The 17429-nt window shown below is 34.4% G+C and overlaps 1 protein-coding gene, 2 long non-coding RNA genes and 1 pseudogene across 6 annotated transcripts; all 4 read right to left on the reverse strand.

The window, feature by feature from the left end:
- Nucleotides 1–3320: 3320 nt before the first annotated feature.
- Nucleotides 3321–5016, reverse strand: LOC124457318 (annotated as a pseudogene).
- A 5318-nt stretch (nt 5017–10334) lies between these two features.
- On the reverse strand, nt 10335–10899 carry LOC124457958. Its single transcript, XR_006952913.1, has 2 exons — nt 10666–10899; nt 10335–10585 (listed from the first exon to the last, which is right to left on the reverse strand). It is a non-coding gene; the product is annotated as an uncharacterized LOC124457958 (long non-coding RNA).
- A 516-nt stretch (nt 10900–11415) lies between these two features.
- Nucleotides 11416–15778, reverse strand: LOC124457938 (sorting nexin-29-like). 4 transcript variants are annotated; one of them, XR_006952894.1, is made up of 13 exons: nt 15682–15777; nt 15445–15595; nt 15286–15325; nt 14914–14977; nt 14697–14823; nt 14542–14624; nt 14407–14470; nt 14302–14341; nt 13852–13968; nt 13539–13570; nt 12782–12856; nt 12488–12693; nt 11416–11791 (listed from the first exon to the last, which is right to left on the reverse strand). XR_006952894.1 is itself a non-coding variant. In XM_047008080.1 (12 exons), the coding sequence occupies exons 4-12, from the start codon at nt 14933–14935 to the stop codon at nt 11716–11718; spliced, it is 885 nt and encodes a 294-aa protein (XP_046864036.1). In that variant the 5' UTR covers nt 14936–14977; nt 15286–15325; nt 15445–15595; nt 15682–15775; the 3' UTR covers nt 11416–11715. The 4 variants fall into 4 exon arrangements, 2 of the variants coding, with proteins under 2 accessions (XP_046864036.1, XP_046864037.1); XR_006952896.1 differs by lacking the exon at nt 12782–12856 and having other exon boundaries at nt 15682–15776; XM_047008080.1 differs by lacking the exon at nt 12782–12856 and having other exon boundaries at nt 13539–13688; nt 15682–15775.
- A 962-nt stretch (nt 15779–16740) lies between these two features.
- On the reverse strand, nt 16741–17380 carry LOC124457944. The gene is made up of 4 exons (XR_006952897.1): nt 17319–17380; nt 17081–17151; nt 16952–17016; nt 16741–16829 (listed from the first exon to the last, which is right to left on the reverse strand). It is a non-coding gene; the product is annotated as an uncharacterized LOC124457944 (long non-coding RNA).
- Between the last annotated feature and the right edge of the window lie 49 nt (nt 17381–17429).

Consider the following 17429-nt stretch of genomic DNA (forward strand, 5'->3'; position numbering starts at 1 on the left):
ACAGATGGAATCGTCAGGAATAAGAAATCTGTCTTACATTCAGCAAATAATTAACGTGGTACAAAGGAACTTGCTCAGTTTTCATTAAACAATGGAACTCTCATTACAAATCAACTTATGGAGAATGGGATGATACACACATCAGTGGTAACAAATTTTACAATTTAGAATCAAGAAGAAGGTTAGACCAAAAAACTCGACGAAAATATCAAGATGGAGATACCAGTAAGTGGGACTGTACGATATTATTTGATGCAATAATTTTTTCAAATTCAATTGAAAACCACCTTGACAAAAAAACAAAGGATGCTGTTCATGCACTTCGTTGTGAAAGAAACAAGTACGCACATTGGTATGAAAGGGAATGTTCAGATGATGATTTTGGTGATATAGTCAACATCATTGAAAAATCATTTCAAGATTTGAATTTTTCTCTTCGTGAAATCATTGAAATAAAAAATCATCGAAACTGTTTTAATTCGTTCCAAGTTCTTCCTTCAAAATCTAATCATTTTTTTGTTGAACGCACTGAATTACGAAATAAAATTATAAAAGATCTTGAAAAATTAAGCAATGATAACAATGATAAACTGACATATTTTACATCACTGGTAATCCTGGCAGTGGTAAATCACAACTTGCAAGACAGGTTTGTGAAAAAATCGTGTGATTGGAAAAATAGAACTTCGTTTGTAATGACTCTCGATGGAAAAATGAGGAATCTCTTTTAAAACTTACTGTGAACTTGGATACCATTTAAACTGTGACAAGTATATGATTAAAAAATTTGAAGATGAAAATTGTTCCATCGCAGACAAAGTGAAGAATTTGCGATCGTTAGTATCCACACGATTAAAATTTTGGCAAAATTGGTTGATCATTGTAGACAACGTGGTACAGCTTAGCAAAATTTCTTCATTACTCCCCCAAGTTGGTGATCCCATGTGGATAAATGGACAAATCATAGTTACTATCCAGAACACAGATGCCGTGCCTCAAGACGATGAGTTTAACAAACATATTTCCATCAGAAGTGGAATGAATGATAAAGAATGTTGTCAACTGTTGGAATTTTACACTGAAGATCATATAACTGATGAACAATTGTTGAATGAAGTATCCCACGCATTAGATCGTCAACCGCTGGCTTTGGCTGCCGCTGGTTGTTATGTCAGTCGTGTAAACAAAGCAAACTGCTCATTTACTTTGAGACAATATTTAAAGAAAATATCTTCAGAAGAACAAGAAAACATGGACGCCACTTTTGTTAAATTTAACTCGGTATATCCTAGAAGTATGTTACAAGCTTCACTTTTAGCTGTCAGACAAAATGCTGAAGAATCCTCAATATTGGCAATTGTTATTAACTTTTTTTCCGTGATATCGTTTGATCCTATACCACGAGACATTATTGTTTTTTATGTTCAAAAAATAGATCCCAAACACTCAAAGGAAGATATATGTCTTTGTTTAAAGGACTGCTCATTGTTCTTGCATTCAGAAAATAATGACATTAGTCTACATCGCATTGTTCACAAAGCAATTATTGTTTATCAATCTGAACATTCAAATGAAGAACATGAAATGGAAACTAACGTTGATCAAATATCCAAAGCACTTTACATGTTTAAAGAGAGAGACAACGAAATCAAATTAATGCCACATCTTGAAAAAATTGTTCAATTATTAAAGACCAACAAGACGAAAATCAACATGAACACTTTACAAGTTTTCCAATATTTTGTTGACAAATTAAGACATTTTGGAAAATACGATCTTGCTCTTGAACTATTGGATAAATTTAAATCAGAAGAATCTAGTTATGACAAAGCTTGGTATTTTAATATTCTTGGTCTTTTATATTTTGTTACCGGGAAGTATAGCAAAGCTAAAAATCATCACGAAAAAGCTCTGGAAATTCGAAAACAATTAATAGGTCCAAATCATGTTGATGTTGCTGCGTCTTTAAACAATCTTGGTTTGGTGTTTTGTAAAACTGGAAACTACGATAAAGCTATGGAGTTTTACGACAATGCTCTACAAATTCGAAAACAATCGTTAGGTTCAAATCATGTTGATGTTGCTCGGTCTTTAAACAATCTTGGTTTGGTGTTTTATGAAACTGGAAACTACGACAAAGCTATAGAGTTTTACGAAAAAGCTCTGGAAATCAAAAAACAATCGTTAGGTCCAATTCATGTTGATGTTGCTACGTCTTTAAACAATCTTGGTATGGTGTTTTATCAAACTGGAAACTACGACAAAGCTATAGAATTTTACGAAAAAGCTCTGGAAATCAAAAAACAATCGTTAGGTCCAAATCATGTTGATGTTGCTACGTCTTTAAACAATCTTGGTAATGTGTATAATCATACTGGAAACAACAACAAAGCGATAGAATTTCATGAAAAAGCTCTGGAAATTCATAAACAATCGTTAGGTCCAAATCATGTTGATGTCGCTGTGTCTTTAAACAATCTTGGTAATGTGTTTAATAAAACTGGATACTACGACAAAGCTATAGAGCTTCACGAAAAAGCTCTGGAAATTCGAAAACAATCCTTAGGTAAAAATCACGTTGATGTTGCTACGTCTTTAAACAATCTTGGTTTGGTGTTTTGTAAAACTGGAAACTACGATAAAGCTATGGAGTTTTACGACAATGCTCTACAAATTCGAAAACAATCGTTAGGTTCAAATCATGTTGATGTTGCTCGGTCTTTAAACAATCTTGGTTTGGTGTTTTATGAAACTGGAAACTACGACAAAGCTATAGAGGTTCATGAAAAAGCTCTGGAAATTCGAAAACAATCGTTAGGAACTAGTCAGGTTGATGTCGTTAAGTCTTTTAAAAAATCTAGGTGTGTTGTATTATGAAACTCGGGAATATGACAAAGCTTTACAGTTATACTTTGGTAGCTACTTGTTTCAAAGAAAATTGTACCTTCTAAATTATGTTAAGCCTATTTTAAACACATAGACCGTAGGAGCAAGGCTTCCACCTGCCAAGTCAGCTCCCCTGTCCCTCAGAAGGTATTTTCGGTAGTGAATAAGTTTGCAATTTGCATTTTGTGAGGTAAAATGAACCTAAAGATGTAATGGTCCTTGTCTATATATAGTTTCACTGATATCTAGTCAATAAACTTACTCTACAGCCGGGAATCATCCTAAGTATAACTTAGAACTGCCCATGCCTTGAATCTGACATTCTTCTTTAGACTTTATTTCTAAAGTAATTTGCTTTTATGTTATAATCAAGTCATAATTTTTATTGTATGAGTTGCAAACATACTAAAGTATATTGGGTTGACAGAATTTTGTTAAATAAATACTATCCTGTTAGTTGTTCATATTCTTTGATACATTCAGTAACTTTTTACCAAGCTCCATAAGCCTATGACCATATTCCAGGATACTATAATTTCCAACGGGTACAACTTTCATACCATACATACCACCCCATGATGCTGCAGCCAATATTCCTGTACTTTCACTATCTCCACCATGAAACATAGAACAAGAGCACAATTGAAACCAGGAATCTTTTGCCATCATCAAAGCATTGTAAGCAATCATTGGTGAATCATGACCACTGGACCCACCCCAATCTGCATTACTGACAGATTTATAAAAAGCATCACGTTCAGGTATGTTATATGTCACTGGAAACTTTGGTTCAATGGTTCCATTCCCGTAGTTCAAGATATGACTCCCAACTATTTTTAAAGTAGCCCCAAAATTTCTTGTTTTCTTCTACATCACGACCAACCTTCTCAATGTATTCCCAAACTTTGGGTAAAACACTTAAAAGTCCTGCTCCCCATTTTTTTGGAGCCATCTTCTGTATAGCATAGGCTGTAAATAAAGCTGCAGTAACAGCCCCAAGATAACTTATAATTAAAATCATTATCTTTAAAGATTGCTAATTTTAGGTCACTTACATTATGATGACCCTATTTACATAATAGCAGCATTTTGATATGGATCATGGATTCAATGGCTGAAGTAGTGAAGATATTAAAGCAAAACAGCAATGGCAATTCAAACAGTTTTAGAAGACAGAAATTTGGAAATGTGGAAAAGCGATAAAAGGATGGATCAAAGATATGGTCATTTAAAGTGAGCAATGTTAGAAGGATGGAGGCATTTGAGATGTGGTTCTAGAAAATGATGGATTGCATAGACTTATGCAAACCTAAGGTCAACCTTCTTTTATTTCATTTATAAATTGATATTAGATAAAAGGATATGAAACATTCATGGTAATGGCTTGATCAAGTAAGTAATCAAAGGAAGAGTTGAAGATAAAACATCTAAGAAAAGCAAAAGATTGAAAAGCTAAATTACTATAAAGGTTTGTTAAAATGAAAAGCAATGCAGATAACAGGAAAACCTAGCAAACTTTATACAAAGCAACACTTGTTGATAGACAAAACACTAGACATTAGTGACTTGATAATTGATACATGATCTGAAATCGTTGCTTTATTATGAAAGGTGAATACCTGTGGGGTGATTATGAGTCATCCTTCCACTTTCAACAGCAATTTCAATTAACATTTCAATTTGATCTTCACAAGGAAACATCAAACCTATACACATGGATCTCATAGCTGCACCACATCCTCCACCTCGTTCATTAAATGGTATAATGTAACCTTTTTCCTCAAGAGGTTGTAACATGAAACATGCCTTTGTTGTGGTCTGCCCAGGAGCTCTTTCCCACATATCCTCAGCACATGTCTTCTTGTACTTTGTAGCCATAATGCTCAATAACTCTTCCGTTGTTGTCCATTCAGAAACCAACGCTTCTGCTGTAGCAATGTGTAGTACAGTGTCGTCACTAACCCTCCATCCTTTAATGTCAATTTTATCAAGTCCTCCGAGTTTTTCTAGTTCTTCATGAATTTGAGTACCACTGTAACAGAATTCCCACAAACCATTCTTATAACCTAGAGCATCCCCACTCCACTGAGAACCATAACTGCTTCGTATTTCTCGGATAATTGGACCGTATTTTCAAGAGCCATTTTAATATGTTTACTTCACCGTAGTTTAATGAATTTTTTGAAACACGGGGAAAGTACTAAGCTTCCCTCAACTTAGTCAACTAATAAAACGTAAAATCTTTTCTTTGCTTTGTTTCAATATTGTTTCATACTATTGTTTAGATTTAGACGAGAGCGTTGGGAGACTGGGACTGTTATTTTGTAATCCTTAATCTTTACCCGATTCCATGATCTTTAATCTGATTAACATGTTGCTTCTTGCAAAGATTCTTTAAGATTTAAAAGTTCCTTCTTTATATCATGGATTATCCGATACGGATTTAATCGAAACTTGACAATTTGATTGCACAAATACTAAAAAACAGTGTATTGGGAATGGAACCCAAAGACTAAATTTTCCCCTTTTTGAATATACCCCACAGTTGGGCTGTTTTTTTTCTTGGAAAGTTCAGACGATTTTGGCTATTGAACATATTTTGAATATTTTATAGTTCCAAAATTAGATCTTTGTGGAATTTTGGTAAGTTATTGCTTGATCGTAATAGACAAAAATAGGTCAAGATCTTTGTCGTTCAATTACACTTCACAATTTAAAGTCACAAACAATAAACAATTATCAGCTTTTTTATAATGCATTAAAATGCTTAAATATCCAACTTTACGCTCCAAATACATGCAAGTTTAACTTTCACATTTACAATAAATGTTAAGTAAATAAATATAAAAAATGATTAAACTAAAATCACCCAAACTGTTCTAACATGCAGAATTGCTTAAACATGACGCTGTTTTTTTTAACGAAAGTGAAGATGGCTGTAAATTTTAGCTGATAGACCCTAGGTTCTCTCAGCTAAGCATCCATAGCCTTCAAATTGCATTCCTTTTTGTTCCATGGTTGTATATGACAAGTAGTACAAGTTTAGTCCCACACCAAGGTCACTGTTTTTTTTTGATGACTTAACCGAAATAAAAAATCCCTAATGGAAAAACCTGAACGGTATAAACCAAAACCGAACACAACGGCACGAGAATTTGGAGAATACTGAAGAGGAAAAAACCATTAGGGATTTCAGCCGAAGTTCCGCGCCCCGGGGGACCATTAGACATAAAAATCTTTACTTACCTTTGTAACGATGCAATTCCAAAAATCTTTCAAGTATTTTAGTTATGTATATAATTCGCCATTTTTAAAGTACATACAACGTACGTACAAACCGCCACATTTTAGTTTTACCGCACGTAAACCGATCAGCGAACTCGACAATTTCCTACTTTGGACGAGAAAATTGTGTAATTTGGATGGGAATTTCTTTTAACGTGTGTTTTTCTTATCTAATCCACATCCGAATCAGTCGCACCTAGCGCCACCTTAGCAGTCCCTATTTTGCACCGTTTCATTCAGTGCTTTGCGCGCCCGGTGCCACTAACGCTTAAAGTTGGAGCAAGCGCTTGCTGCATGACATGGATTAGATAAATGTACTTCAAAATATTTTAAGCAGACAGACGAAATTTAATATTTTTTGAAACAATTTAGAACACTTGAAGAAGCACACGTTGAGTTTGGTTACCGAGGGACCGTGGATGGTTTAACCAAACAACCGGCAGCGCTTGATTTAAGTTATGTTTTAGTTTGACAATTATCACATAGATGACTACATAGCAACGCGAATGGTGAACATGGAAACCATCGTGTAACTATTTTGTATCATATGTGACAACGTCTGCGGTTTGTCTTCATGGTAACCATCAAAGAAAACAAACAATGTGCTTTTATTAAAACTATGTTTTGTGTTAGTTTGGTTAATATGAAGCCATTCCGCATACTTATACCTGGTGTACTAAACATATTTTTATGCCTGTTTTTGCTGTGGCTTGCCGCATCGAAATTCTCAAGAATGAAGTTTTTTTAATAAGAAAACAACATATCCATTTTTACATTTACAGTAATTGCCACGCCGCTCCTAAACTGTAAATGTCTTGACAAACTGAAGACTATTTGAGTTTCAATTTGTCGATTTGAAAATGACAGACAAGATTAAAGTTTCCTTCAAAAGATTTTGAAAAATTTAGTCATTTCTCTTGATAGTGGAGTTCATCCTTTAAATTTATAAAGGTTGTAACCCCATACTCATTATCTAAGCGTAGCAACTACTCGCTGCAATTACAGCGCATGCCTAAGCTATCTAAACTTCCTACCTGCGCATGGCACCGGAATTCCGCCCTGCAAAGGAATGCCCCGTTAAGGAGGTAACCCATCATGCCCTTAACTTAACTTAACCCAATGCATGTTGCACCTACGGGCGACCTCCAACCGGGGTGGGTTGAACTACTCATGCATAATAGGGGATCCATGCAGGAGTGCCTTAATAGTCAATGTAGAAAGCCGTTCATGAAATTGGCCAACTACAACGACTGCATGCTCTTACCGTACTAGGGGAGAGATATTTTTCTTTCCACCAAAACCACAATCTTCCCTTGGTCTTCAATAGGCCTTGCTCGCTTGATCCAGTCTTCAAAGGTCTTCTTACAGATGCTATTTGCATCCTCTACGCTAAGGTACCATTTGTACCCACTAACCCCAAGTTGAAGTTGCCTTCCTTGGGCCAAACTTCACTTGCATTTCCGATTCTAAGCTATGGTCCTGCCTATCCTTCTGCGAGGCAACAACCGCTGCGATCATGCGTAGCTCCTTAAAGCAGTATATTCACACAGAGGTTTTCGAAGGTAAATTATATAGAACAACACAATTGTTGCATGCCAGTCACAGACTTGAAATAGTTGATACAAATTCACGCTTACTAAGACACAAATTTTAAAAGAATTAAAGCAGCACCGATAAACACTATTGGATTATTTTAACCAAAAGAACACTTTTATTACCTCTTAATCAAGACTATTTTTGAAAATGCAGATGTAAATTTCTTTAAATATATTTATTTGCATTCCTGCATTAAAAAAATAGCCTTACAGTGGAATATACTGAACACCAGGATTTGTTGTGGCTATTGCCCGAATTATATTAGAGATTTGACCTGTTAACAGGCCTAACTAAATAAAAGGTTTATTATTATTACACTTACGGTTTTCGACGAATCCTTGGCAGTTCGACGACAGACTACGATGAATGACAAATCTCATGCCAATTGTGAAGATGAAACGATCGGATGTTGAGCAAGGACAGCCACAAAAGCCCAAAATAATTTTTGAAAATTCAGAACGTTGATGGTGAAACCATCGTATCCAATTTTCAGGCTACCTGACAAACATCACCGCTTTTATGTCGACGACGGCAAGCACAGAAACAAGATTGGCCATTTCTTGCAACTGTGCATGTCGTCTACGGCATTAAATCGGAAATATCGACAGCCAGTCGGAAAATTAGGATTTTTAGGTTTTTCATTTTCATGCTAAAGAAATTCCATGTTTTTATTACAAAAATTTTCAATTAAATAATGTTGACATTTGGGCATTTAATAGCGGCGTGGTTTTCTCCATCATTGCGATTGATTGACCAGTCGTGATGTTAGCAGGAAAACTCCCAGGAAAATGTTTTAGAAAAGGTCATAATATTGACTTTTCCATGGAAACAGGCGTTGGGCTGATGGATGCATTGCTCCAGAATAGTGTTTAGCGTTTGCATTCTTTGTAGAGATGGTCTTTAGGGCATTAGAAGTCACGTATTTTTCAATTTCATCAAAGTATATTGTTCATTCTTGATCATTATTCAGAAGAGTTCATTAAAATATATTGTTCATCTTTATCATTCTTCAGAGGACTCGTTAAAGTATGCTGTTCATTCTTGATCATTCTTCAGAGGTCTTCATTAAAGTAAATTGTTCATTCTTAATCATTCTTCAGAGGACTTCATTAAAGTATGCTGTTCATTCTTGATCATTGTTCAGAGGTCTTCATTAAAGTAAATTTTTCATTCATGATCATTGTTCAGAGGACTTCATTAAAGTATGCTGTTTATTCTTGATCATTGTTCAGAGGATTTCCTTAAAGTACGTATATTGTCCATTCTTGACCAGAAGGTTTCTACATAGGACAATTGAAGCCAATGTCAGTTCACACTACTATACTTCCATAAATGAAAAACATTGATAACATACTTACATTGAACATTTTATTCACTAGTAATGTCGTTCAAGGGAAGAAGAATTTCAACCAAATTTATGGGAAGGGCACACTGCACTTTACATTAATGAACATCACATGCAGTGTCCCAATTCAATGTTTACTCAATGCAAAAGAACTTGAAACAACACATTTACCTGAACATTTTTTCAAAGCACTCCAAGAGATATTTCACCTTGGAATAATTTCGACTTCGGCTAACTATTCTTCGTGTAACTACAGACTTTCACGTTCAAATGGTACGTTCTTAGTCTTAGACTATGGCCCAAGTTTCACGAACGTCTTGTATTCTGATTGGTCAGTGACTAGGCGTATGGTAAACGTGTTGTGTTCTGATTAGTCATTTACTAGGTGTGTCGTACACTGTTGTGTTCTGATTGGTTATTTACCAGGTGTGTCGTCAATTGTACATTGTGAAATTTAGAATTTGCATGATTCATCACTTAGAAGTAATTAATCCCCATAGAACGATAAATGCAATTTAATACAATATAAATAAAAACGTATACTTCAGCTACAGCAAATAGCAAATCCCAAACATTTAAGTCTTCTTGGGGAACAACTACAGCTGAATCATGCAAATTCTAAAGGTCCACTGATGTCAAAAATGATTTGATAAACCCTCTAGATTGTTCTCTTCATCTCATTTTCTTATTGTATTAATTAGCATAAACATTTGATCTCTTTTATTTAGCATTCTACAGGGTGTACATAAAAACGACGTTTTGCAATTAAACTACTGTAAAATTTCGAAACCCAATCACTGTGCTAACCTCACTAGTGCATTACATTTTCAATGGAGGAAAATCTTTTGTGCTTGCATCAACGTAGCTAACAATGTTCCATGCACCTGTGGGCTTGACGTAGTGACAAACATTGAAATTATACAAAGGTCTTCAATGGTAAATGAAGGCTGACCAACTAGTTTTGCACAAATCAAAGGAATGAACCGGATAGAAAAATATAATTACAATGTATTTTTTAAATTTTATTATTCAACTATCAGCCGGCATTATATGTTGTCCCTTTTAAAGAATTTTCAATCTCCATGGGACAATGTGAAAGTGTGTAAAATGAAAGACTATAGTGTTTGGTGTGAAAGTGTGTGAAAATGCAAAGACTATAGTCAACGGCAATATAAGCAGTTGATTACTTTCATAAACTTACCTTTAGTTTTAGGGACTATTTATATGAGCCCGATAGCCGGGATTCAGCGAACGAACATGTAACATGTAACATGTTCTTACACAAACTTTCGGCAGTTATTTCAGTAAACAGTAAAGATACAAACGATGGACAAAAAAGCAGTTAATATTGGAGGCAACAATTCGCCAAGAGAAACCCGACCTTGTGCAACGAAAATTTCCGCAATGCCATTCTGTAACGGTCGTCATTTCGTTAACGTCTTTTCTGACTTCTTGAACGACTTTTTCAAAGAGCTTAGCAAAAAATAGTCATGTATTTAACGTAAAGATCTTTGAAAAACCAGCAATTGTCAAAACTCTGGTAAAAAACCCACCATGTACAACAAAAATTTCGGCAATGCCATGCTTCTTCGTCAACATCTTTCCGACTTCTAGAAAGACTTTTCCCGACAGCTTCAAAAAATGAATGAGGAATGAAGTATAAAGTTTGACTGGGGAAGAAGCAGCTGATATTTTAGGGTAAAACTGATATAAATTTTTGTAAAAAAAAACGTAACTTTTCAACGGCCATTTTCGTTTTATCGAGTTTGGAAACGACTTTTAGCAACAGCTTCAAAGAAAGAATCATGTATTCAACAGGTTTAACTTGTTGTGATGTTATAAAATATGTGAAAATGGATTTGCAAGGCGGAAAGCGAATTCTTAGTATAAATATAATCGCCCATCATAAAACTTTTAATATGGCCATGGGTATATAATTTTATCAACAATAACGTTTCGTCTTTAGCTGAAGACATCTTCATATTACAATACATACATGTAGGAAGTAGTAAATCCTATTCTTAGAAATTTTGTACAATACTTACAATAACGACTGTATGCGTTACGCTTCTTCTCTGAAATAAAAACGTTATATTACTCACTGTAATACTTTGAAACTTACAAATGAAATATTTTACGTAATACTTACGAGAAAGATTGTTTCAGCAAGAAATCTCTATGACGTATTGATCAAAATTGGTCACGTGTCAAGTCGTATAAGCATTCGCCAGCAAGAGCTGGGTGACGCGGGATATGTAAATTGATCAAATCGTGCTGAGATAGCACAACATTTAATAGCATAGTACGTTTCGTGTGATGTATTTAATATACGATTGTTTTCATTTCAAGTTAAATATTATGTTTTAACTTGTTAAAACCCAGTATGATGTACTATTATATAGTAGCAAATACTGACAAATTATATCTGTATACAACACATACAATAAAGAGTCGTTGAAGTTGATGCATCAGGAAATTCTTCTACTTTGTAGACATATTATATTTATATATACTGAACTATACGTATGTTATATATATACAATATAACTTATACAATTTCTATGCTCTGTTTTTTTTGACAGACATCCTACAAGTTTTACCTTTTAACCATTATGTGTAGAAGGAACAGTTTGTTTTGTCGTTGTCGTCGTTGAAACAGATGATACCGTTGAAGTTTGCCTGTAAAATATTTGCTGAAAGTTTAGAGAAAAATTGATAAACTATTCATGAAATAATAGGTAGTAGCATTTTGATTTTCTTTTTAAAACAAGCCAAAGTTTGAGTTCTTTGTGTTGTATTATTACGAAATAAAAGATTTTACTGCGTTTGCACGGGCTTATGCAAAACGAGGAGATCTTTGGGAGAACTCGAGAGCAGATCAGTGCAAGCCCAAAACCGAAGTTAGAGTGTTGCATATGCTCAAGAGTTCTCACAAACGTCTCCGAGGTTTGCATAAGCCAGTGCAAACACGAAAAATATCTTTTTAAAAAATATCAATAATGCTAAACAGACAAATTTAAAATAAACTTTTTAATTTTTCTTCTAAAATGTATTCATGATTGATTTGCGAATTCTCTTTGATTGATTTGATTTGTTGAGCTCAGATCGGTTTGCACAAGCTAATGAAAACACAGCTATAGACCAATCAGCGCATGCGCTTGATTGCTTTTTGTTCTTATTTTGACTTTCAATTTTTTCTGTCTATTCTTGCCTTACAAACATTAACACTAAAAAATCGTTTAATATTCTGTATATTGAACAATAAATGACACTCATACATGTTCACGTGTTTACTCACATGAAAAAGATCACGTGTTTACTCACATGAAAAAGATCACGTGTTTACTCACATGAAAAGATCACGTGTTTACTCACATGAAAAATGGAAAGTATTTGAACAAAGAACTCTTGCAAGGATTTTCACCTAACTCTGGAACAGCACCCAGACTATAATTGATCAATTTTCTCAAGTAATTTTCCAATTGTTTTCGACGTGTTTCCACAAAATTGACGTCACGATTTCCAATAATTTTCTTCGCGGGAAACGTGAATTGTGCAACAGGTTTAAACTGCTTGCTTGTCTGTGCATAAAAAGGAAAAGGAAGGGATTGTACATTACGGCAAAACAATATGATTAAAAAAATTAAAATACTGATGTTTATTAAAAACCTTTTTATGTAGGGCATAAAAATCCGAGTATCTTTTGTAAACATTTCATTCATCGTCTTTGATACGGATATAAACCTTGTGAAGTAAACAATGTTAAATTCTTTATTGACGACAATAAATGAACCACTGAGCAGATGATATATATATGTATATATAAATGACCACTGTGGTGACTCTACAATACAATCCATACAATGTGTAACCGTACGTCCTGTGTCCCAAGTGCAGGAGTCACCATTTTAATATGGTGATAGCCGGGAGGGCACATTGTATATACACTTTGTATATATATAACAGTATAAAACAGTATAAATCCGTATAAAACAGTGCTCGATGCCCGAGAGCAGAGCGTAAATATGTTTAGTGGTGTTGAGAAAAAATCACAAAATTACAGATTCATCCCGACAAGCCTGTTTCGTGATTAAAGGAAAATCCCTGAAGAGTGAGCAGTCACGAAACAGGCTTGTCGGGATGAATCTGTAGTTTTGTGATTTTTTCTCAACACCACTAAACATATACATATGAAAAGTGAAATATTTGAGCAGTAAATTTAAACTACGACATGATCTTTTAAATACGATGACCACAAACACTTTTCTCAAGGGTGATGTATTTGAAACGAGGAAAATACCAAATATAGATCATAAATCTTGAAATATAGTCCCTAGTTATCCCTAACCTAGTCCAGATAACCATCAACATCACATCGGAAGAGTTATTTACTTTCTTTAGAGATAAATATATGGAAAAATTATACCTGATAAGAATGGTGAATGTTTGGAGACTTTCCTTGTACAAAAACAGATGGAATCCAAATGTTAATTAAAGGACGAGTATTGACAGACATGAAATTTGGACCAAACTCCGTCAAATATAAACATTCATCATGATTATTGTCCTGAGGAAGCTAGAACATACGAACATACGTAGTTTTATTAAGAAATATTTAGAAAATCAAAAGAATATTTACTGCTTTTCATATTCATACCAAACAGTTCATATTGTACATACCGATCAATATTGTACATCTATTGTACTATAATGAACACACGGGTCTTTACTGAACATACCGGTCCTCTAAGATTGACAAGCTCTTCTTTTAATATTCTTAGCTGATATTCACGAACATTCAACATTTTTTGTAGTCTTTCATTGAGTTCAATAAGTTCGCCATGCATATCAGCGACCTTTAAACATGATAAACAACATTTCATCACAACTTACGCCATGACGTCATCACCATGAAATTCCACAGGGATGAAAAAGAAACGCGAAATCAGTCAGAGTGGCGAGTTTTTTAAACATATATCACGATTTCATTTCAGTTATTGATCCTCAGTTTTCATAAGTTAAAATATCTTCTGGTATTACATATTTCTTAAAGTCATCGTGTGCATCGTATAAAAGAGTTTTCTATCAAATAAATTTCGGCTCATCTTCATGCAACATATGATACCTGAAGACCTTTTAAGGCAAATGTTTCGTTTTGTAAAAGTATTATGGCTTAATGGAAATCTTACTTGGATCAACTTCCGCTCAAAATCTTTGTTTTCTTCCTTTCTACAAGAAAAGGAACGAAATTCAACGCCGTTGATTCACTTTTGCTACAAATTTACTGTAAATACCTCACTTCGTCGACGTCAGATTCCGGAGAAAGAATGATAGAAGAAAGTCTTTCATTTTCTGGAGCTACACAAAAGATTATCGAATATCTTAGATTTCTACATCTATTTTAAAGATAAACTATCCCTCTAATAAACCTTCTTCCATAATGTCATTTCTTTTCAACGATTGAACAGCACCCACGTATTTCTTTAGTTGGTGTTTGAGCAAATCATTTTCACTAAAGAGCAAAAACGAACAGGTCAACAGACATCTTTGATTAACGGAAATGCAGAGTTCTCAATGTCCTAACCTTTTTAAGCCGTTAAGAGCGACGCAATTTTCTTCATTTTTCGACGACATATCTCTTTTAAATCTTCTAATTGAAGACGAAGAGAAGCTGACTTCATCATCTCTTTTCCAAATGTTGTTGTAACGATCTACAGGAAAGATGATCGAAGGAAAAATCAGGGCAAAATAGTGTATATTCGAATGGAATGTTAATATTAAACGAAGGACGATAGTACAACCTGTTACGTTCTTCAACTTCATCTTTTCTTAACATCATCGATACAATCGCCTGTTTTAATTCCTCTTCAACAATAAAAAACCACGTATTTATTGATATTCATGAAATTATAATTATTCACACATACAATGATTCAGTTCACATGATGAAATTTGACGGATGTCTCCAAACAAGCAAAGCAACTACGTTACAAATAGTAAAATCCAATTGCACTAAATATTTCTATATTTAAAACTAACTCTACCTGCTAACAGGCCATTTATAGTTTGAGAACCAGAGGCAAAAGTGCCTCTCCCGTTCCCAAAACATTTTTCCAAAAGATATAAGAAATAAAAACCATTTAAATACATGAATAGAAAAAAAACACACAAACCTGAAGTCATTTCTTTGCCTGATGGATATCCCTCTGATGGCTAAAGAACGAAAACATACCAAATATAACGAACTAAATATAACAAAGATATTTACAAATGGCTTTCTACCCTACCCTCCCCCCCTTAAAAAAGATAAAAGCATTTCATAATTAACTAACATTCATACAACCATCACCCATGGTTCTGACCAATGACGATCCTGAGTAATCATTAATTTCTATGCTACCATCACGTGTGGCACATATCGCTGCAACAGTTGCTCCAATTGCTAAATTTGCATCATTCTCGACGTCTTCATCAGTGTAAATACTGAAAACAACATAAATTACCACCTCAGTTAAAATGGTAAACTCGTTAGACATTCTTGTCGATAAAATAATGAAGTATCTTCTAACCTTGAAACGGGCGAATCATTTATTGAATGAACTAAATGTCGCGACGTCTCAGGTGCAACAGTAAATCACTCATTTTCATCTGACATAGCTAGACCCCTAACTCCTTTATTGTCATCGGGGCAAACTACGGGAATTAAAGATACACCGCTGTTCATATCAACAAGAGGCTCACATACTTCTTCCTCCGACAAGAGCGACGAGTCAGTGTAATGCCCTGATTGCAAAGATGTTGTCAAAGAATGATTTTTTTTCAAATCATTCGCAGTTTTAAACTCGTTTTTAAGATGCAGAACTTCCAGGCTTTTCTTTGTTAATCGAGCCACTTGTTCATCTGTTTCATTCTCCTTGTTCTCAACGTTGGTTTTCGCCATTGTGGAAGAAAGACTTGAATTCTCAGAATTTGAACAATAAGCCAACTGAGAGTTCTTTGGCATTTCAAGAAAATCGTCAGGCCTTTTAGTGAAAGCATGGTTACCACGAGCATGTACCTGAGAATCAGTATTACGTTGTAATATGTCGTATGCCGCTCGGGTAAAACTCGTGGCACTATCGTCAGCAGTCGTTGTCGTGGAAGAACTACCATGAGAACTGACAGTAGTAGTTCCTTCTTCCGTCTCTTTGAATTCAACATTTTCAATTTGAGCAATGTTTGCTTTCTTTTTTTTACGTTTTTTCTTTTCTTTTCCTGAAACACAAAAGAAAGATAAAAGTTACAAATTAATAAAGACGCGAGGATAAATGACTACGCATTGTTCAAGTATGATAAAGAATAAACGAGGACGCGCGGTTAAGGGATGATAAGGGATGAATGAACAACAGGTATAGTTAAGGGATAAATGAAGACATGTAATAATGGGATAATAAAGGTTAAGGAGAACACATGGTTGGGGGATTACAACGAATAAATGACATGTGTGGTTAAGGAATGATAAGATTAGCGATATATGAGATGAATGGTAGGGATAATTAAGGATGAAAGGGATATTTTTGATCAGGGGAGAAAAACGAAATTCCGATCAAATCTTTATTTTCTTAAAATGTTGTATTTCACAAACTTCACCAGGAGCTCCTGACGTCGCATACATTGGTGATGGTACAGCCCATATTGATGTTGGACGAGAAACTGCTTGGCTGATATTGCCCGGAATCTAAAAATTAAATTAAATTCAAGTAGTTAAAGAAAAGTACATTCATAGCTTCCACTTTTTTACTATCCATTTCTATTTGCAAAGATTCATTTTTAAGCAATATCAATAGCATTCCAGCATACCTGTACAGTAATAGTGTTAAACTCAGCTTTGTCAATGTCAATTGCAAAAAGAATTGAACTTAAGCCTTAAAGAAGAAAAACGGAATGATAAAAAATCCATTATAGAAATATAAACGAGTTTATTCTTACCAGCTGCCATCATTGGTAACATACTAGATCGTTCATCATCCAATAATAATGCATCTTGCTCATAATACTGACTGAAATTAAAACAATTACACATCGTATAATTATTCTGACATCAACAACTTACCGTTAAAAGAAAATTGCATTACTATATCGCATTATACATTGGTTATGATAATCATATAGCTTATCAAGCCAAGATTGATCTTTCTCTCTTAAATGTTACTTAAATCAAACTTACAAAAGCAATTGTTTATGCCCAATGAAGCTATGAAGATATTTCTCCAGTGATTGCAAGAATTATATGTCTTTATTTCACTAGAGCTAAGATGTTCCTTGATAAATAGCCAGA

Source organism: Xenia sp. Carnegie-2017, unplaced genomic scaffold (assembly GCF_021976095.1).
Source record: "Xenia sp. Carnegie-2017 unplaced genomic scaffold, XeniaSp_v1 HiC_scaffold_6, whole genome shotgun sequence".
NCBI lineage: Eukaryota > Metazoa > Cnidaria > Anthozoa > Malacalcyonacea > Xeniidae > Xenia > Xenia sp. Carnegie-2017.